The sequence below is a fragment of the Rattus norvegicus genome, chromosome 1, assembly GCF_036323735.1.
Source record: "Rattus norvegicus strain BN/NHsdMcwi chromosome 1, GRCr8, whole genome shotgun sequence".
Lineage (NCBI taxonomy): Eukaryota > Metazoa > Chordata > Mammalia > Rodentia > Muridae > Rattus > Rattus norvegicus.
In genome coordinates, this window is record NC_086019.1 from 117,403,900 (window position 1) to 117,426,411 (window position 22,512).

A 22,512-nucleotide genomic window follows, 5' to 3' on the forward strand; every position below is an offset into this window, starting at 1 on the left:
TTACAGCAGTAAGTATGTGCGCCAGTTGCTCTACTCTGTCTGACTATTGATGAACAATTGAAATCAGGTGCAGAGCTTGGACCAGCATTCATCTGCCCCTTAAAAGAGAATGATGACCAGAACCAGTAGTCACCAGAGCCATAAGAGAGGTTGTATGGCCAGGTCCTGCAATCATCTGACTGAAAATGAAGGACACAAAGCCAGAAACAGCTGTCATCAGGACCATAAAGGAGTTGTAAGGTCTGGATCTGTAGTCCTGATGTCTATAGAAAACACTGGAAATATGCTGAGGGAAATACATGGAGATCGTGGTAGGAAGATACACTGACTGTATCTTTTTACCCTTGCTATATCAAGAGTATCCTCTCTAAACATTCTTCTGCATAATTATATTGGAAGACTAGGGGTCTCCCACTAGGTTTTAACTCTCTTTGATTGGGATTTTTTTCCCCAAGCAAGTTCATATGAGATCATCTTACACCTTTTTTAGTGACTTAGTTAATCAAAACTTGAATCTAAATTATAAATTACATGACATGAGATCAGTGCAGTTTTACATTTTTTTAATGAACATTTAAGATTCATATACAAAAGCTAACAGAGCGATAATCCAATCATGAAATATGTACAGGGAAATAAAACAGAAAATAACTCAATTACAATTTCTCAGCGCTGAAGCAGCAGCAAGAGGACCCAGGGTCCAGAAACAATGGCCACAGAATACCACCACCAAAGACCAAGGCCTTGTTGCTTTAAGGTTTTAAGATTTTGCTTTCTTGGTCATTATTAAGGTTGTAAAGGTGTTGGGGCGGGGTGAGAAATAAATTCATTTTTCACAAAAAACAACAAAATTAATTTTGAATCAGTTGATTTCTTTTCCTTGGGGAATTATTTGATCTACTAATCTAAGACACTATGGGCTTGTCATTAAATTTGTCTGCATAAATGTTTGCTTATTCTACTTCTTAATGTCAGTTCATGCAGTATTTTTCTAATTTCAGAACAAGAAGAATTGTTAAAGGCAATTCGTACTGGACTTAAATGTCCACAGTTTGCTCTTCATGGACTTTGTGTACCCGAGGATCTTTGCTTTTTCACCTGTCAAGTGGTCATCACAGGGATTCCCTAAAATGTTCTGTTGGCTGGGAAAAATGGTACGAAATGGCATTCGAAGTATAAAAACGTCATATACTCAGAACAGTTAAAAATATACTTATCTTGTTTGTAAACTATTGATGTTAGGACGCTGAGCATCTGAGAGTCAGTCATTGCCTCCCGTTGTTGTAGAAGGCCATTTGCTTGGTTTATTAAGGGGACATCCTTGAAACATTGAAGTTACACATAGAAACATCAAGGCAATATTATTTGTACATATTATTAAACATGCAAAATTTCCTGAAAGACAGCGCCCAAATAGTCTCTGTGAGCTTGACCTCTCCTCAGGTTCATTTCTGTGCAAGTATGGTTTCCTGTCTTACTTTGGAGAGGTAGCCCCTTTTATCACGGGCTCCCTATTCAAATATGTTGCCCAGTAAACTAGATTGAAAGTGCCAAACAAAATGGGGAACACAATCCGGGACATTTTGTCGATCTTGCTGATGCTGTTGTAGGTCTTTTTACTCTCAGAAGTCTTCTCCTCAGATGCTCTGATTGAGGCTGTACCCACAGCATTCCCAGTCCCGCCTGGAAGCTGCTCCTTTGGGATGTTTGGAGGATGGGTCAACTTCCCAGTTGTAAAAGCATTTGTTGACTTATTTAGTATGAGTTCACGTTCTTTTTTCTGCAAAATATAATAAGGTAAAGACAAGTCATCTTTCAGCTCCTGGATAAGGTCTCACAGCCTTTCTTCAGAAAAGACAATGAACATGAACTCATCCCTGGGAGAAGACAAGCCTCTTGTAAGTCTAGAATCCCACAGCAGGTAAGTGTGGATGAACAAGAGTCTTTGATGTTAGTATTTGGTATTTCTCAGGAACCTATTGTAAACTGAATTAAGATCACAGTAACAATCATCACAGGTATGCCCTTGGGAGTGAATATTGTATGCAGTTTGCTATAAAAAATATTCTAGAGAATGACTGTTAGAGAACAATTAAAAGGAGAATAATTTAAAATGCTGCCTACAGTAAGTAGTCCTTACTGCAAGGTGTATCTCAAAAAGGGCTCCCGGGAATCAGCCATGTCACTGTTTGCAACAGCACAATGAAAATATCTTGTATTGTTGAGTGTCATTTCTTTTCAGAATGTATAATTATATTCTTTTGATGGGCATATGTGCAGTCTCCAATTCTGAGATTCTGGATCCAACAAAGGTCTTGTGCACACTGTCTTGTTTTTTGGTTTGCTGGTTTGTTTGTTTTAATTATATATGGAACTCTAGAACAGTGAATGAAGTTTATGTGAAAAACTCAGAACCATAATAACATTTAGAGTGGTGAGGACAGGAGCTGTTGAGAAAGAGATGTATTAAATTTCCTAATTGTTAATGATATGATAGAGATTTGAGGGGCAAAAGAGTGTGTGCTTGCAGGAACTCAACAAAAACATGCCTAATGCTTGTGTATTTTATGTTGGATAAATTTTCCTCCAAAGGAATAAAATAATAATAAATTACACTGAACTCTGGTGAATGATGTGCATGAAACTTGTTTTGATATGCATAAAATTTAAAATGGGGTTCCACAGTCCTCGAACACAAAACTTGCCTACAGAGAACTGGTCTACCAGGAGGACCCTTTCTCTAAGTCCACAGCCCACAGGTGGGACCCCTCTTTTTCTCTGTTGACTGTCCAAGAGAGACATACAAGGAGCACACAGGTGCAAGAGCCACAGGTCGGCCTAGGACAGGGCCTTTCTGGTCTCCATTTGCAACCAGAGCTGGGGCTGAGCCACAGCTCTTGGACCCAAAACTTGCCTGAAGAGAGCTGTTCTGCTAAGAGCTCACAAGCCCAGATGAGCAACAACCTCCAGTCAGAAACAGCAAGACCAACTAACATCAGAGATAACCAGATGGTGAGAGGCAAGCACAAGAACATAAGCAACAGAAACCAAGACTAGTTGGCATCACCAAAACTCAATTCTCCCACCAAAGCAAATGGATATCCCAAAACACCAGAAAAGCAAGATTTGGATTTAAAATCACATATCATGATGATAATAGAGGACTTTAAGAAGGACATAATAACTCCCTTGAAGAAATACAGGACAACACAGGCAAACAAGTAGAAGCCCTTAAAGAAAAAACACAAAAATCCCTTTTAGAGTTATAGGAAAACACAACCAAACAGGTGAAGAAATTGAACAAAATCATCCAGAATCTAAAAAGGGAAATAGAAACAATAAAGAAATCACAAAGAAAAAAAAACCCTGGAGATAGAAAAGCTAGGAAAGAGATAAGGAAACATAGACACAAACATCACCAATAGAATACAGGAGATTAGAGAGAGAATCTCAGGGGCAGAAGATACCATAGAAAACACACAATAGTCGAAGAAAACACAAAAGCAAAAAGCTCCTAATCCAAAATACCAGCAAATCCAGACACAATGAGAAAACCAAACCTAAGAATAATATGTTTAGAAGAGCATGAAGAATCCCAACTTAAAGGGCCAGTAAATATCTTCAATAAAACTATAGAAGAAAACTCCCCTAACCTAAAGAAAGAGATGCCCATGAACATACAAGGAGCCTACATAACTCAAAACAGATTGGACCAGAAAAGAAATTCCTCCCATCACATAATAGTCAAAAGACAAAATATACAAAACTAAGAAAAAATATTAAAAGCAGTAAGGGGAAAAGGTCAAGTAATATATACAGACTGACCTATGATAATTATACTAGACTTCTCAGCACAGACTATGAAAGACAGAAGATTCTGGACAGATACAAACTCTAAGACAACTGTCATACAAACTCTAAGAAAACATAAATACCAATCCAGGCTACTATATCCAGCAAAACTATCAATTACTATAGATGGTGAAACTAAGATATTCCATGACAAAATTAAATTTACCCAAAATATTTCCACAAATCCAGCCCTACAAAGAATAATAGATAGAAAACTCCAACGCAAGGAGGGAAACTACTCCCTGGAAAAAGCAAGAAAGTAATTCAACAAACCCAAAAGAAGATAGCCACACAAATATAATTCTACCTCTAACGACAAAAAATAACAGAAAACAATCACTATTCTTTAATTTTTCTAAACAACAATAGACTCAATTGCCCAATAAAAATACATAAACTAACAGAAGCAGGACCCAGCATTTTGCTGCATACAGGCTACATACCTCAGTGATAAAGACAGGCACTACCTAAGAGTAAAAGGCAGGGAAAAAATTTTACAAGCAAATGGACCCAAGAAACAAGCTGGGATGGCCATTCCAATATTGAATAAAATTGACTTTCAATCAAAAGTTATCAAAAAGATAAGGACTGACACTTCATACTCATCAAAGGAAAAATCTACCAAGATGTACACCCCATTCTATACATCTATTCACCAAATGCAAGGGCAACCACATTAATAAAAAAGTTCTAAAACTAAAAGCATACATTGAACCATACAAAATTATAGTAGGAGGCTTCAAGACACCACTCTAATCACTCTCATCAATGGACAGATTGGGGAAACAGAAACTAAACAGAGACACAGTAAAACTAGCAGAATTTATGAACTAAATGGAATTAAGAGACATCTATAGAACATTTTATCCTAAAACAAAAGAATAAACCTTCTTCTCAGCACATTATGGAACCTTCTCCAAAATTGACCATATAATTAATTGGTCACAAAACAGACCTCATAGAAACAAGAAGTTTGAAATAATCCCATGCATCCTATCAGATCACCATGGACTAAGGCTGGTCTTCAATAATAACAAAAATAACAGAAAGCCCGCATACACATGGAAATTGAACAATGCTCTACTCAATGATAACGTAGTCAAAGGAGAAATAATCAAACTTAGATCTAAATCAATCAAGAGGAAAACAAAAGAACTATAAAGAGAATCAAGAAAACCAGGAGCTTTGAGAAAATCAACAAGATAGATAAACTCTTATCCAGACTAACCAGAGGGTATAGAAACAGTATCCAAATTAATAAAATTAGAAATGAAAAGAGACATAACAACAGAAACTGAGGAATTTAAAAAAATTATCAGATTTTTATCTCTTTGTACAAAGCTCAAGTCAAAGTGGATCAAGAACCTCCACATAAAACAAGATACACTCAAACTAATACAGAAAGTAGGAACGTGCCTTGAACACATGGACACAGGGGAAAATTTCCTGAATAGAACACCAATGGCTCATGCTCTAAGACCATAGACAAATGGGACCTCATAAAATTGCAAAGCTTCTGTAAGGCAAAGGACACTGTCATGAGGACAAAATGGCAACCAACAGATTGGGAAAAGGTATTTACCAATTGTACATCCAATAGAAGGCTAATATCTAGTGTATATACAAAGAACTGAAGAAGTTAGACTTCAGAGAATCAAATAATCCTATTAAGAAATGGGGACAGAGCTAAACAAAGAATTGTCAACTGACAAATACTGAATTGCTGAGAAGCACCTAAAGAAATATTGAACATCCTTAGTCATCAGGGAAATGCAAATCAAAATGACCCTGAGAAACCACCTCACATCAGTCAGAATGGCCAAGATCAAAATCTCAGGTGAAAGTAGATCCTGGTGTGGATGTGGAGAAATAGGAACACTCCTCCATTGTTAGTGGGATTGTAAGCTGGTACTACCAATGTGGAAATCAGTTTGGCAGTTCCTCAGAAAATTGGACCTAATACTACCTGAGGACCCAGCTATACTACTTGTGATGGTTTGCATATGCTTGGCCCAGTGAGCAGCACTCTTAGAAGGTGTGGCCTTGTAAGAGGAAGTGTGTCACTGTGGGGGTGAGCTTGGAGACCCTCCTCCTAGCTTCCTGGGTATGCTGAGGATGTTCCTGGCTTCCTTTGGATGAAGATGTAGAACTCAGTTCCTCCTGTACCAAGCCTGCCTGGATGCTGCCATCCTCCCACCTTGGTGATAATGGATTGAACCACTGAACCTGTAAGCCAGCCCCAATTGAATGTTGTCCTTTATAAAACTTACATTGGTCATGGTATCTGTTCACAGCAATAAGACCCTAACTAAGTCCCTAGAAGTCAGTACCAAAGTGTTGCTGTGATAGGCCTGACCATGCTTTCATTTGGAAGAATGTGGATTTGGAGACTTTGGATTTGGAAAGCAGTGGAAGGCTTTAAATGGGGCTTAATGGGCTATCTTAGTAGGAATGCATAAGTGTTTATTACTGAGGGTGACTTGAATTGTGCAAGTCTGGCCCAAGAGGTTTCAGAGGAGAAGAATTTTGGTATGTTCTTTAAAGACTGTATTTGTGGTATTTTGGTGAAGAATGTGGCTGCTTTTGGACCTTGTCTGAAGTCTGCCTGAGGCTAAGGTGAAAAGACTCAGATTAATTAAATTGACAAAGGAAGTCTCAAAAACACCCATCATAGATTTTGTTCTCTGGTTAAGACTCATGAAGAGCATTTTAATGAAGAAAGGGAAGTTGAAAAAGGAAAAATACAAAATACATGGTTCAAGTATTAAAGGGACACCCAGAAGTAAAATGGAGCTGAATCCTGTGTTCAAGGATATTAATTAAGGAAGTGAGGACCTTGCAGCAAGATCCCACCCAGCTAAATTAGCTCCAGGCAACTTAGTATGCACCTTTAATCCCAGGAAACTGGCATACAGGTCTCTACATTCAAGGTCAGTCTACAAAGCAAGATCCTAACAGCCAACCTTAGACAGTGAAGGGGTGGAAAAGAGGAAGCTAGGGATAATGTAATAGAACAAGGGGACCATGTTCCAGCTCCTACAAGCAGCAGAACTCAGCAGTTTTAGCCCTGTGTCTCTGGCTTTATATTCAAGAAGAGAAGGAGACTACTGGGACAATTGATGCTGGTTAGCTGGAGCTAAGAAAGAAATCAGCATCACTGAGGTGAAATCTTCTGGGAAGGGTTTTCTGAGCACTGTGTTCCAGAGATGCCAAGGTTGTACCTTGTGCTGTGACTGGACTTGGTAATGTGTCAGAGTCACCCAGGTGGTACTGTTTTTGAAGGCATGAAGGTGTTATAAAGAGCAGCTGAAGCTGGGTACTGTGAGAGACCATGGAAGGTCATTGGTGAAGATGCACCCTCAGTTGCAATTGATGGCCCAGGACTGAAGGGGTCAGGCAAAGGAGCTGAGGCTTGGCACGATGAAGAGAGCCTAGGAGAGGCTTTTCGTGAAGCCTAGCTGGTTGCCTGTCATAACTTGGGGATTACAGTTAAGTGATTAGATGGATCTTGGAAGAGACTGAACTTTGGACAGTTTTTGTTGAAACTGCTATAGACTATAGGGACTTTGGAAGTTGAACTAAATGTACTTTTTTATTATGCTATGTTTAGGTATGGATGGCCTCCATAGACTCAGGTGTTTGAACAAGCCTATGGAGGCCAGGGAGTAGAATGTGATGGTTTGTATATGCTTTGCCCAGGGAGTGGCACTATTAGAAGGTGTGACCTTGTAGGAGGAAGTGTGTCACTGTGAGGGTGGGCTTGGAGATCCTCTTCCTAGCTGCCTGGGTATGCTGAGGCTGTTCCTGGCTTCCTTCGGATGAAGATGTAGAATTCAGCTCCTCCTGCACCATGCCTGCCTGGATGTTACCATCCTCCCGCCTTGATGATAATGGACTGAACCTCTGAACCTGTAAGTCAGCCCCAATTAAATGTTGTCCTTTATAAAACTTGCATTGATCATGGTATCTGTTCACAGCAATAAAACCCTAACTAAGATACCACTCCTGGGCATATACCCAAAGACGGTCCAACATATAACAAAGACCCATGCTCCACTATGTTCATAGCAGCCTTATTTATAGTAGCCAGAAGCTGGAAAGAAGCCAGATGTCCCTCGATAGAGAAATGGAAACAGAAAATATGATACATTTACACAATGGAGTACTACTCAGCTATTAAAAACAATGATTGCATGAAGTTCTTAGGTAAGTGGATGGAACTAGGAAATATCTTGAGTGAGGTAACCCAATCACAAAAGAACACACATGGTATGCACTCACTGATAAGGGGATTAGCCCAAAAGCTTGGAATACCTAAGAAAAAAATTCATCGATCATATGAAGCTCAAGAAGGAAGACCAAAATGTGAATTCTCCATTCCTTCTTAGTAGGGAGAACAAAATACTCATGAGAGGAAATATAGAGTGTTGAGCAGGGACTAAAGAAAAAGTCATCGAGAGACTGCCCCACCTGGGTATCCATGCTGTATGCAGCTATCAAATCCAGTCACTATTACTGGTCACAAGAAGTGCTTGCTGACAAGAGCCAGATATGGGTGTCTCCTAAGAAGCTCTGCCAGAGCCTTAGTGATACAGATGAAAATGATTGCAGCTAACCATTAGACTGAACAAGGGGACTCCAGTGGGGGAGTTAGAGAAAAGCCTGAAGGAGCTGAAAGGGTTTGCAACCCCATAGGAAGAACAAGAATATCAATCAACAAGACCCCCACCAGAGCTCCCAGGGACTAAACCACCAACCAATAAGTATGCATGGAGGGAACAAAGGCTCCAGCACATACGTAGCAGAGGATGGCATTGCCCAGTATCAATAGGAGGAGAAGCCCTTGGTCCTATGAATGCTCTTTTCTCCAATGTAGGGTAATGCCAGGGCATTGAGGCTAAAGTGGGTGGGTGGGAGTGGGAGCATCCTCATAGAAGTAGGGGAAGGGAGGAGGAGATATAGGAGAGGGGGAAAGGAGATAACATTTGAAATGTAAATACATCAAATATCCAAGAAAAATAAAATTAAAAAATAAAATGGGTGATTGATGAAAAATAGATCAGTGTAAAGATAATAGTGTACGGATCATAAATGGACACATGGATAATAGATGGTTGGATAGATGACAGATGATAAATAGATTGGTTGATGAGTGGATGGATACTAGGCATAATGATGAATAGCTAGAAATGGTGCATAGATTGTTGTAAAAAAAACATAGTAAAATATTACCAGCAGAAACATTTTAAGCAATACTGTATGCTTGAAAACATGCCTAATAAAATATTAGTTTAATTCTCATTTCATTTGCATTATTAATATAATGTCATCCTATTAAATAAAATTTAAATAAAGCATCATTGCTATTATGGAAAACATGTCAGCCAGGAAAGATATGGAAAGAAAACAAAAAGAGAGCAGAAGGAGGGAGGTGCAAGTGAGAATAAACGAAAACCAGGTGCTGAGCCAGATGCAAGGAGTATGCGACCCCTAGAGACTATGGGAGGGCAGATGGGCTTCATGGCAGCCTTCCAGAATATTAGTAAGTGTGACTAACTACTCTAAACAATTTTCATCTTTGAGAATCAGGGAAAGAACACAATAGGAAAAAAATTCCCTCAATAGGCACACATTTATGAAGATCAGATGTTACCCAAGAATCATATATAAAATAGCTCACTGTGTGTTTGCCCATTGCCTGAGGGCATTCTCCCACATGCTTTAAATGACTTCTAATACCTAATGCAAGTTAACACTGTGTAAATACTTGTTCTTTTTGTATTGCTTAGTGAATGACCAAAAATCGAATTCTGTTCTTGTGCAGTACATACCTAATATTTTTCTCCAACATTTTGAACTGCAGTTAGTTGTATCAAAGATTTGGGACCTGCAGACATGGAAAGATGAACATCCTGTCCTTTATGCTGACATGAGCTTTGAACTAGGGGAGATGAGCATGAAGAGAGGGCAGAAATAGCACAAGACACAGTAAGGTTCAGGTGGGAGTGCCTCACATAGAGATCCCCATGGATCCCTCTTCCAGAAAGTGTTTGCTGTCCAGTTATCATCAACAAAAGCCAGCAGTCAGCTCCTTCAAAAACAGCATCAGCCATAGAAAGCTACCTGACCCTCTCTAGCCACAATTGTCCCTAGAATGCAGACCCCTGGCTGTGTAATAGTTTTCTTGAGAGATTTAAACCTTCCATGTTGGAGTTCTCTCATTAAGACAACAGCATGCTTACAGGGAGGGCAAGCCAGAAGTTACTGGAGCTTAGGAAGCAAACAACCCAAAATAACTCCAGGAAGTCCCTGAAGCTGACCAGGTTCACCAGCCCCACCTCTCCCAAATATATATAAGGTGGAAATATTGCCAAGAGTCACTCTCAGACAAGACAAGCTGCCTTGTCAAGAATCAGATCACACGAACCACCTAGAACAGTCAGGCTCTTCAGACAAGACTCCAGCAAACTGAGCTAACTGGAATGGACACCCCTCAGGCTGTTGAGGTGTCTGCAGTTTGTACAGTGTTCTTCAGTTTTGTGATCCATTGGCTTTGGAAATTCAGCTGCATTTGAGTCAGTTGTGCTCCTATAAGTAACTCCTCACTTATATTCCTATGACCCCCAGTCTAACTCATGAGTTCACTGTGTTGTGTTTTACAGTTATTGGTAGTCAATTCCCTGTCTTGGATGAGTGATGTTTGTTCATGATTCCCCATGAAGAATGTCACTCAGCACTCACATATTAGCCAGTGAGGCAGAAGCATCACTTCCATAGCAAGTGCTCTGATTGCTTCAGAGTATGGATTATCTGAGGCTCTGCTAAGCCTACACACAGAGTGTCACCATCTCTGTCTTACCTTCTTCCTCCATTCTTGGGGATAGGCATGAAACAATGGAGAGTTTTCTGAGTTCTAAAATTTTTCTCAAAAAAAAATATAAGAAAAGTTTTCTCCACTTCTAGTGATGATCACAATAACAGATTCCCAACAAAATGTTTGTTCTCACTTAGTCAGTGAGTCTGACAGAGTGTGTGATCTGCCAATAGCATTCTAATGGTACCACCACACAAAGAGCCTTTCCAGAACTGGGGTAGGGCACAGCACTGGGGAACAATTCATCATCTTGGTGTCCCATATGGCTGACCAGTGGGTCACACTGTGAGAGTGATTTGTCAAGCTATGTTACTTTCTTTTGCCCCACAGACCTAGAAAAGAACAGTTACATGGAGTCTGAAACAGTTCAAGAACATCCTGTTTCTACAAATGTTTCTCCAGCACCCCACAGATCATCTTCAGCAGCCAAATCATTTGTGTCTCCCCAAACCCTGAAAACAAACTCAGATAGGCACTGTGAAGAAACAACAGGCATGGGGAAAAATATGATAGACAGGCAGACTTTAAGTGATGTCACTAAACTTTAGGCTTAGAAGGGGAAGCCAAGGGAGTCAAGGTTTTTTGTGGGGAAGAAACATAGATAGTGTAGAAAGATGGGGTGAGCCCCAGCCCACCTAATATATTACTAGGAGATAGATGCTTGTGGCTGCCTGCACACTAAAAGACCACCTGGTGATAACTTGCAGGAAGAAGCTCAGTGTTAGCCTATTTTCACAAACTTCCACTTTGAGTAGAGAGAACTTAGCTATTAGGCCGTGCTACACCTCTAAGCAGGGGTCCTATTGCCAGCCTTCTCTCTCCCAGTTCCTGTCACCCTGTCCTATCATACAGCCAACTGGACTTGAATGTGTGACTCTGTGAGTAGCATAGGGCATGGGGAATGGACTTGGAAAAGAGGCAGTCCATGGCAAGGTCAGAATAAGATATGCAATCTCAGACAAGCAAGGGCTGACCCAGACACCATGGGGTAAAACCAAATAAACTCCACGGGATGGAAGTGCACAGGTTTGCCAGCTGGTGTGGTTCAGCACATCTAACTCTATTCATGGATGACTCAGTTTAGATTTTCCTTGGACTTATTTCACAAAGGATAAAGATTTCCTTTCAATCTTTCCCTGAAAGCACTGACCTCACCTCTCAGTTCAAAGGACTTACTTAAATGTCTGTTCTGAGCATAGAGTAACTAGTGGGTCATTATCTGTGGTTTTATTTTCTGTGCCTGCACATTTTCTCATCTCTGTGGAAGTGATTCAGCTCAGGACCTTGTGCTGCTTCTTTTCCTCAATTGTTCCTTACATTTGGGTGAAATCATGTATGAAGCATGCAATGAAAGATCACGTGAATATGTGACATCACACATTACTATTCCTCAATTGTTCCTTACATTTGGGTGAAATCATGTATGAAGCATGTAATGAAAGATCACGTGAATGTGTGACATCACACACTACTATGCATGCTCATAGCTGAGTCGGCTGAATCATTCCCTAGAAGCACTGGGTCAGTTTGGCTGATGAGATAACATTCATTATGCTGTCCACCCTCTTTGAGACATGATGGCTACCTCAAACAAGATATAATCCATGACCTAGGGATAAAAGAACATACTGCAATGTGAACTGAGGCTAAATCCTAGACACATTATCTCTGGAGAGGATTGTTTCTGCAAAACTGGTCAGTTTGAATAAAAGTAAGTTCAAACCATGCAGTGAACACCAGACCTTTTACTTGAACGAAATTGATTTAAAATAACTTAGACCATCTCTAAGACCCTGTAAAGAGCCTTGCAGGTAAGAAGGAAGATCATTCTAGAGGGAGAGACTGAAAGAGAAATGCCCAGTTGAATATTTGGATCCAGAATTAGACCCATTTTCCTCTCAATGGACCCTAAAAGGAGCATAATAAGCCATCCCTTACCTTGATTTTAGCTGCTTCCAAGGCCTTCTTGCCATCCCAGGCCCATCCTCTCTTTGTAAAGTAGTTGACTGTGGCAAATTCAATCAGGGCAGAGAAGACAAATGCATAGCAGACAGCAATGAACCAGTCCATGGCTGTGGCATAGGCCACTTTGGGCAGCGAATTCCGGGCACTGATGCTGAGGGTTGTCATGGTCAGCACTGTGGTCACTCCTACTCGACGAGGAGAGGGCAGAATACAACATGAGAAAAGAGATCAGTGCCCCTTCCCAGAACTCCCTTCCGAAATATGACAGAACATAGGCCCTTTTCTTTATCCTTATCTAATTCCTTTCTCCCTGAATGTCCCTGTGGTTATCATATTTTCTGCAGTGAAAACATTGCTTATCTAATTTCCCCCACTGTCTTCATCTTCTATAATAAAAATTAAGAAGAGCATGGATTGTAGTCTGATTTCTATATAACTATACCAGCTTTCTTTGGACAGGTTGGGAAAATTGTTGGTACCTGTTTGGATGAGTGGTTTGACTCCGTGGGACTAAGGCAAGAACACATGAAGAGTGCAGTGACCTTCACACAAGACTTAGCAGAGTGCTTCATAGAGACTTACTGAGTACTTTGTAAGCAGTGCGCTGAGACAGAATGGTGCAGTGTGTTCCTTTCTGGTGCATTGACCATAAAGAGACATTGGCGATGCCTGAGCAGCAGGATGAGACCTTCTCTTCTAAGCAGGGGCAATATCCTTGAACCTGTTGTGGCTCTAGAGAAGCACTGCAGTTGTTCGGCTGGGAGGATACATGTCTTTAAATTGGAAGATTTGTGTGTTATCAGCCAAGCTTCAGCCTCTGGTCTATACTATTTTTTAGAAGACTGTGCTATGTTCACCATGCAGGAAAGCTGGAGATTTCTAAGCACTTGCAATATACTCAACCTCCCATCATGTGACGAAATGACCCATCTCTGGAGTCAGGACTGGGGGACTCTTGCAGTCTACACAGTGGCTCTTTTTACACACTTCGGTGAACATGGACCTGTGTTTGGGATGTGTCAGGAATGTCCCTGTTATGTCTTGAACTGTGATGTTCGTCAACTTGGCACACTGAAGTCTGAATCTCAACAGTTTAAGATTGTGATTAAGATTAAAAGGAACTAGGCTCTTAAGAAGTAATGACATCAGCAGACTATGTGCTCCTTAATTCATTGTGACTGATAGTGTTTAAAAGAGGAAATTCTCAGTTAACATGCACACACAGGAAACCCAGGAATGTGCAGCCATAAGCCCTAGACCCACCAAAGGCAAGAGTAGACTCCTGGATGAGAGTTTCCTCCACAAGCTCCAGAGATAAACCAATCCTGCCAGCCTCTTAATCTTAGGATCCTACCCTCCTGAGACTGCAACACTGTTTCCAAGCCAGCTGCTGGTAGAACTCTTAGAGAGGCCATGGGCAACCAGTAACACATGGAGCACTAGGAGCCAATGGTGGTCCAGCATCGGGGAGACCTACAACTCACAGAACATGGAACTATGTGGAATGAATGCCTAAGGAGTCACTTTGGTTTTATATTTTGATTTTTCTTAACAGTCAGTGACTTATGCTGAGTACATAGCTGAGTATAGACACTCAAATAGGCCTCTACTCAGGTCATTTAACATTTGAACATGTGCAGAGAACCTCGAGAGGAAATAGACAATCACAGGCAGTGTTGTCCATACTTTCATTTACCTAACTAATAAATGTCCACTCTCTAGTTCATTAGGCCCATCGACTTGGTGAGTGAGTGCCTCCTGGCCATGAGTCAATCTCCACACCTTGATATAAATTCTACATTGAATCATGGTAAGGAACTTAGTTGGGAGTAGAGTGATGAGCAGGGATGCCCAGGGCTCTTGGGCTTCTTACATACTCTCATCAAGATAAGGTGCATGCAAATGCTTTCCTATTGTGGAAGGAAAACTGGATGTAGAACTTCTGTGTGAACTGTATTTCACAGCAAGCAAAAAATGAGCCTCTGTAGTCACAAAAGATCTGCAAATTGCCCTTAACATCCCTTCTCAACTGGGAATAGAGTGCTGTGGTTCAGGCAGGTGACAGCCCAACACCCCTAGTGTTAAAGGCTAGTTCTGCAGCTCCAGGTGGTGGAGAGTGTCATATAGTTTTCCAGTCACAGGGAGGGTCATAACCAAAAAGGGATGTTAGGATCCAGGCTGTGTTTGTCTCTCTCCTTTTTGTCTTCTAGCCTCTCTATGGCTATACCTTTTTCTATCACTGCCTTTGCCTCTGTCTTTGTCTGTCTATCCATCTGTCTGTCTACCTCACTTTTTCTCATGTATACTGGCCATGAGGTGAATGCTTATCATGATGTGTTGCTTTACCACAGGCCCAAAACAAACAGACAAATGACTTCACAGTAAAATATCTCTAAAACTCTGAGCAAAAATGGATATTTCTTCTTTTAAGATTGGATAACCCCGGTTAGATCAGTGGGATAGAATTGAAGACTCAGAAATGAACCCACACACCTTTGATCACTTGATCTTTGACAAAGGAGCTAAAATCATCCAATGGAAAAAAAAAAGATGGTGCTGGTTCAACTGGAGGTCAACGTGTAGAAGAATCCAAATCAACTCATTCTTATTGCCTTGTACAAAGCTTAAAATTCCAAATGTAGGAACATTTGGGTTATTTCAATCAGAAAATTTCACAGGCAGCCAATAAACAGTCAAGAGCAGTTTATAACTCTAGAGGAAGCTGGGGGACCCACTTTGCACCATGAGTTTGTGAAATCTGGATTAAAAAATTACCTCTTCAGTGTTTCTCATGCAAACTTTTCTTCTAGCATGTAATATTGAGTAAACTAAAAACTATTTTCTTCCGCTTTTCTCAATTAACATTTTTGGTAGTATACTTAAGAGTGATGATATCTGAGTTAAGTAGTTTAAGTATGTTGAGTGGATCTTTCAGCACACCACAGTGAACACACTGGGGGCATGTACTTTTCTGGAGAACTCAAGGTGCTAGATCCCTGATGCAAAGAGAAGCATTTCTCATGTTCATTCTAGTTTATATTTTCATTTAAAATCTTTAGGTTAAGTTTAAGCTTTTTAAAAGTTAGTTTTGAGAATTGAGACACAATACTAATACTGTAGGAATTGGTGAGGCCTTGACTTAAAGCTTTCTTTGTACTGTGATTTCCTTTTGGGTGTATTTTGCTAAGTGAAACTTGTTAAATTTTTTGTTAACTAAATTTTTTTCTTAAAATAAAGACTTTTTCACAAAAAAAAAATCAAGGACCTACACATCAAACCTGATACACTCAAACTAATAAAAGAAAAGTGGGGAAGAGTCTCAATGACATGGGCACTGGGGAAAATTTCCTGAACAAAACACCAATGACTTATGCTCTAAAATCAAGAATCAACAAATGGGACCTCATAAAACTGCAAAGTTTCTGTAAGGCAAAGGACACTGTCATTAGGACAAAACAGCAACCAACAGATTAGAAAAAAATCTCTACCAATACTACATCTGATAGAGGGCTAATATCCAAAATATACAAAAAAAAAAAAAAAACTAAAGAAGTTAGACTCCAGATAGCAAAATAATCCTATTAAAAATGGGGTACACACCCGCGGATCCCGGCCCGCAGCAGCTCTCTGCTCCCAGACCCGGTGAGAGAGAGACCCAACCGCCTGGTCAGGTGGGCACTCCTGAGGCTGCAGAGCAGAAGAGACCATCAACACTGCTCACCCCTGCCCACATCCCTGGCCCAAGAGGAAACAGTATAAGGCCTCTGGGCTCCCGTGGGGGAGCGGCAGGACCCCTGCCAGAGACACCGCCGGACCCTGAAGGAAACAGACCGGATAAACAGTTCTCTGCACCCAAATCCCGTGGGAGGGAGAGCTAAACCTTCAGAGAGGCAGACAAGCCTGGGAAACCAGAAGAGACTGCTCCCTGCACACACATCTCGGACGCCAGAGGAAAAAGCCAAAGACCATCTGGAACCCTGGTGCACTGAAGCTCCCGGAAGGGGCGGCACAGGTCTTCCTGGTTGCTGCCGCTGCAGAGAGCCCCTGGGCAGCACCCCACGAGCAAACCAGAGCCTCGGGACCACAGGTAAGACCAAATTTTCTGCTGCAAGAAAGCTGCCTGGTGAACTCAAGACACAGGCCCACAGGAACAGCTGAAGACCTGTAGAGAGGAAAAACTACACGCCCGAAAGCAGAACACTCTGTCCCCATAACTGACTGAAAGAGAGGAAAACAGGTCTACAGCACTCCTGACACACAGGCTTATAGGACAGTCTAGCCACTGTCAGAAATAGCAGAACAAAGTAACACTAGAGATAATCTGATGGCGAGAGGCAAGCGCAGGAACCCAAGCAACAGAAACCAAGACTACATGCCATCATCGGAGCCCAATTCTCCCACCAAAACAAACATGGAATATCCAAACACACCAGAAAAGCAAGATCTAGTTTCAAAATCATATTTGATCATGATGCTGGAGGACTTCAAGAAAGACATGAACACACTTAGGGAAGCACAGGAAAACATTAATAAACAAGTAAAAGCCTACAGAGAGGAATCGCAAAAATCCCTGAAAGAATTCCAGGAAAACACAATCAAACAGTTGAAGGAATTAAAAATGGAAATAGAAGCAATCAAGAAAGAACACATGGAAACAACCCTGGATATAGAAAACCAAAAGAAGAGACAAGGAGCTGTAGATACAAGCTTCACCAACAGAATACAAGAGATGGAAGAGAGAATCTCAGGAGCACAAGATTCCATAGAAACCATTGACTCAACTGTCAAAGATAATGTAAAGCAGAAAAAGCTACTGGTCCAAAACATACAGGAAATCCAGGACTCAATGAGAAGATCAAACCTGAGGATAATAGGTATAGAAGAGAGTGAAGACTCCCAGCTCAAAGGACCAGTAAATATCTTCAACAAAATCATAGAAGAAAACTTCCCTAACCTAAAAAAAGAGATACCCATAGACATACAAGAAGCCTACAGAACTCCAAATAGATTGGACCAGAAAAGAAACACCTCCCGTCACATAATTGTCAAAACACCAAACGCACAAAATAAAGAAAGAATATTAAAAGCAGTAAGGGAAAAAGGTCAAGTAACATATAAAGGGAGACCTATCAGAATCACACCAGACTTCTCGCCAGAAACTATGAAGGCCAGAAGATCCTGGACTGATGTCATACAGACCCTAAGAGAACACAAATGCCAGCCCAGGTTACTGTATCCAGCAAAACTCTCAATTAACATTGATGGAGAAACCAAGATATTCCATGACAAAACCAAATTTACACAATATCTTTCTACAAATCCAGCACTACAAAGGATAATAAATGGTAAAGCCCAACATAAGGAGGCAAGCTATACCCGAGAAGAAGCAAGAAACTAATCGTCTTGGCAACAAAACAAAGAGAATGAAAGCACACAAACATAACCTCACATCCAAATATGAATATAACGGGAAGCAATAATCACTATTCCTTAATATCTCTCAATATCAATGGCCTCAACTCCCCAATAAAAAGACATAGATTAACAAACTGGATACGCAACGAGGACCCTGCATTCTGCTGCCTACAGGAAACACACCTCAGAGACAAAGACAGACACTACCTCAGAGTGAAAGGCTGGAAAACAACTTTCCAAGCAAATGGTCAGAAGAAGCAAGCTGGAGTAGCCATTCTAATATCAAATAAAATCAATTTCCAACTAAAAGTCATCAAAAAAGATAAGGAAGGACACTTCATATTCATCAAAGGAAAAATCAACCAAGATGAACTCTCAATCCTAAATATCTATGCCCCAAATACAAGGGCACCTACATACGTAAAAGAAACCTTACTAAAGCTCAAAACACACATTGCACCTCACACAATAATAGTGGGAGATTTCAACACCCCACTCTCATCAATGGACAGATCATGGAAACAGAAATTAAACAGTGATGTTGACAGACTAAGAGAAGTCATGAGCCAAATGGACTTAACGGATATTTATAGAACATTCTATCCTAAAGCAAAAGGATATACCTTCTTCTCAGCTCCTCATGGTACTTTCTCCAAAATTGACCATATAATTGGTCAAAAAACGGGCCTCAACAGGTACAGAAAGATAGAAATAATCCCATGCGTGCTATCGGACCACCACGGCCTAAAACTGGTCTTCAATAACAATAAGGGAAGAATGCCCACATATACGTGGAAATTGAACAATGCTCTACTCAATGATAACCTGGTCAAGGAAGAAATAAAGAAAGAAATTAAAAACTTTTTAGAATTTAATGAAAATGAAGATACAACATACTCAAACTTATGGGACACAATGAAAGCTGTGCTAAGAGGAAAACTCATAGCGCTGAGTGCCTGCAGAAAGAAACAGGAAAGAGCATATGTCAGCAGCTTGACAGCACACCTAAAAGCTCTAGAACAAAAAGAAGCAAATACACCCAGGAGGAGTAGAAGGCAGGAAATAATCAAACTCAGAGCTGAAATCAACCAAGTAGAAACAAAAAGGACCATAGAAAGAATCAACAGAACCAAAAGTTGGTTCTTTGAGAAAATCAACAAGATAGATAAACCCTTAGCCAGACTAACGAGAGGACACAGAGAGTGTGTCCAAATTAACAAAATCAGAAATGAAAAGGGAGACATAACTACAGATTCGGAGGAAATTCAAAAAATCATCAGATCTTACTATAAAAACCTATATTCAACAAAATTTGAAAATCTTCAGGAAATGGACAATTTCCTAGACAGATACCAGGTATCGAAGTTAAATCAGGAACAGATAAACCAGTTAAACAACCCCATAACTCCTAAGGAAATAGAAGCAGTCATTAAAGGTCTCCCAACCAAAAAGAGCCCAGGCCCAGACGGGTTTAGTGCAGAATTCTATCAAACCTTCATAGAAGACCTCATACCAATTTTATCCAAATTATGCCACAAAATTGAAACAGATGGAGCCCTACCGAATTCCTTCTACGAAGCCACAATTACTCTTATACCTAAACCACACAAAGACACAACAAAGAAAGAGAACTTCAGACCAATTTCCCTTATGAATATCGATGCAAAAATACTCAACAAAATTCTGGCAAACCGAATTCAAGAGCACATCAAAACAATCATCCACCATGATCAAGTAGGCTTCATCCCAGGCATGCAGGTATGGTTTAATATACGGAAAACCATCAACGTGATCCATTATATAAACAAACTGAAAGAACAGAACCACATGATCATTTCATTAGATGCTGAGAAAGCATTTGACAAAATTCAACACCCCTTCATGATAAAAGTCCTGGAAAGAATAGGAATTCAAGGCCCATACCTAAACATAGTAAAAGCCATATACAGCAAACCAGTTGCTAACATTAAACTAAATGGAGAGAAACTTGAAGCAATCCCACTAAAATCAGGGACTAGACAAGGCTGCCCACTCTCTCCCTACTTATTCAATATAGTTCTTGAAGTTCTAGCCAGAGCAATCAGACAACAAAAGGAGATCAAAGGGATACAGATCGGAAAAGAAGAGGTCAAAATATCACTATTTGCAGATGACATGATAGTATATTTAAGTGATCCCAAAAGTTCCACCAGAGAACTACTAAAGCTGATAAACAACTTCAGCAAAGTGGCTGGGTATAAAATTAACTCAAATAAATCAGTTGCCTTCCTCTCTACAAAAGAGAAACAAGCCGAGAAAGAAATTAGGGAAACGACACCCTTCATAATAGACCCAAATAATATAAAGTACCTCGGTGTGACTTTAACCAAGCAAGTAAAAGATCTGTACAATAAGAACTTCAAGACACTGAGGAAAGAAATTGAAGAAGACCTCAGAAGATGGAAAGATCTCCCATGCTCATGGATTGGCAGGATTAATATAGTAAAAATGGCCATTTTACCAAAAGCAATCTACAGATTCAATGCAATCCCCATCAAAATACCAATCCAATTCTTCAAAGAGTTAGACAGAACAATTTGCAAATTCTTCTAGAATAACAAAAAACCCAGGATAGCTAAAGCTATCCTCAACAATAAAAGGACTTCAGGGGGAATCAGTATCCCTGAACTCAAGCAGTATTACAGAGCAATAGTGATAAAAACTGCATGGTATTGGTACAGAGACAGACAGATAGACCAATGGAATAGAATTGAAGACCCAGAAATGAACCCACACACCTATGGTCACTTGATTTTTGACAAAGGAGCCAAAACCATCCAATGGAAAAAAGATAGCATTTTCAGCAAATGGTGCTGGTTCAACTGGAGGGCAACATGTAGAAGAATGCAGATCGATCCATGCTTATCACCCTGTACAATGCTTAAGTCCAAGTGGATCAAGGACCTCCACATCAAACCAGACACACTCAAACTAATAGAAGAAAAACTAGGGAAGCATCTGGAACACATGGGCACTGGAAAAAACTTCCTGAACAAAACACCAATGGCTTATGCTCTAAGATCAAGAATCGACATATGGGATCTCATAAAACTGCAAAGCTTCTGTAATGCAAAGGACACTGTGGTTAGGACAAAACGGCAACCAACAGATTGGGAAAAGATCTTTACCAATCCTACAACAGATAGAGGCCTTATATCCAAAATATACAAAGAACTCAAGAAGTTAGACCGCAGGGAAACAAATAACCCTATTAAAAAATGGGGTTCAGAGCTAAACAAAGAATTCACAGCTGAGGAATGCCGAATGGCGGAAAAACACCTAAAGAAATGTTCAACATCTTTAGTCATAAGGGAAATGCAAATCAAAACAACCCTGAGATTTCACCTCACACCAGTGCGATTGGCTAAGATCAAAAACTCAGGTGACAGCAGATGCTGGCGAGGATGTGGAGAAAGAGGAACACTCCTCCATTGTTGGTGGGATTGCAGACTGGTAAAACCATTCTGGAAATCATTCTGGAGGTTCCTCAGAAAATTGGACATTGAACTGCCTGAGGATCCAGCTATACCTCTCTTGGGCATATACCCAAAAGATGCCTCAACATATAAAAGAGACACGTGCTCCACTATGTTCATCGCAGCCTTATTTATAATAGCCAGAAAATGGAAAGAACCCAGATGCCCTCCAACAGAGGAATGGATACAGAAAATGTGGTACATCTACACAATGGAATATTACTCAGCTATCAAAAACAACGAGTTTATGAAATTCATAGGCAAATGAATGGAACTGGAAAATATCATCCTGAGTGAGCTAACCCAATCACAGAAAGACATACATGGTATGCACTCATTGATAAGTGGCTATTAGCCCAAATGCTTGAATTACCCTAGATCCCTAGAACAAACGAAACTCAAGACGGATGATCAAAATGTGAATGCTTCACTCCTTCTTTAAATGAGGAAAAAGAATACCCTTGGCAGGGAAGGGAGAGGCAAAGTTTAAAACAGAGACTGAAGGAACACCCATTCAGAGCCTGCCCCACATGTGGCCCATACATATACAGCCACCCAATTAGACAAGATGGATGAAGCAAAGAAGTGCAGACCGACAGGAGCTGGATGTAGATCGCTCCTGAGAGACACAGCCAGAATACAGCAAATATAGAGGCGAATGCCAGCAGCAAACCACTGAACTGAGAATAGGTCCCCTATTGAAGGAATCAGAGAAAGAACTGGAAGAGCTTGAAGGGGCTCGAGACCCCAAAAGTACAACAATGCCAAGCAACCAGAGCTTCCAGGGACTAAGCCACTACCTAAAGACTATACATGGACTGACCCTGGACTCTGACCCCATAGGTAGCAATGAATATCCTAGTAAGAGCACCAGTGGAAGGGGAAGCCCTG

General features: G+C 40.5%; 1 protein-coding gene across 7 annotated transcripts in view; it reads right to left on the reverse strand.

Moving 5' to 3' along the window:
* Positions 1-546: 546 nt before the first annotated feature.
* Gabra5 (gamma-aminobutyric acid type A receptor subunit alpha 5) overlaps positions 547-22,512 on the reverse strand; it is a 112,979-nt gene continuing 91,013 nt past the window's right edge. For 6 of the 7 annotated variants that reach the window (XM_017589075.3, XM_017589074.3, XM_039109851.2 and 3 more), the window contains 2 exons: positions 12,665-12,876; positions 547-1,780 (listed from right to left, as the gene is read on the reverse strand). In XM_017589075.3, the coding sequence (XP_017444564.1) occupies positions 1,475-1,780; positions 12,665-12,876 (518 nt within the window). In that variant the 3' untranslated portion in view covers positions 547-1,474. The remainder of the gene's footprint in view (positions 1,781-12,664; positions 12,877-22,512) is intronic. The other variant, NM_017295.2, reaches the window with a different exon arrangement.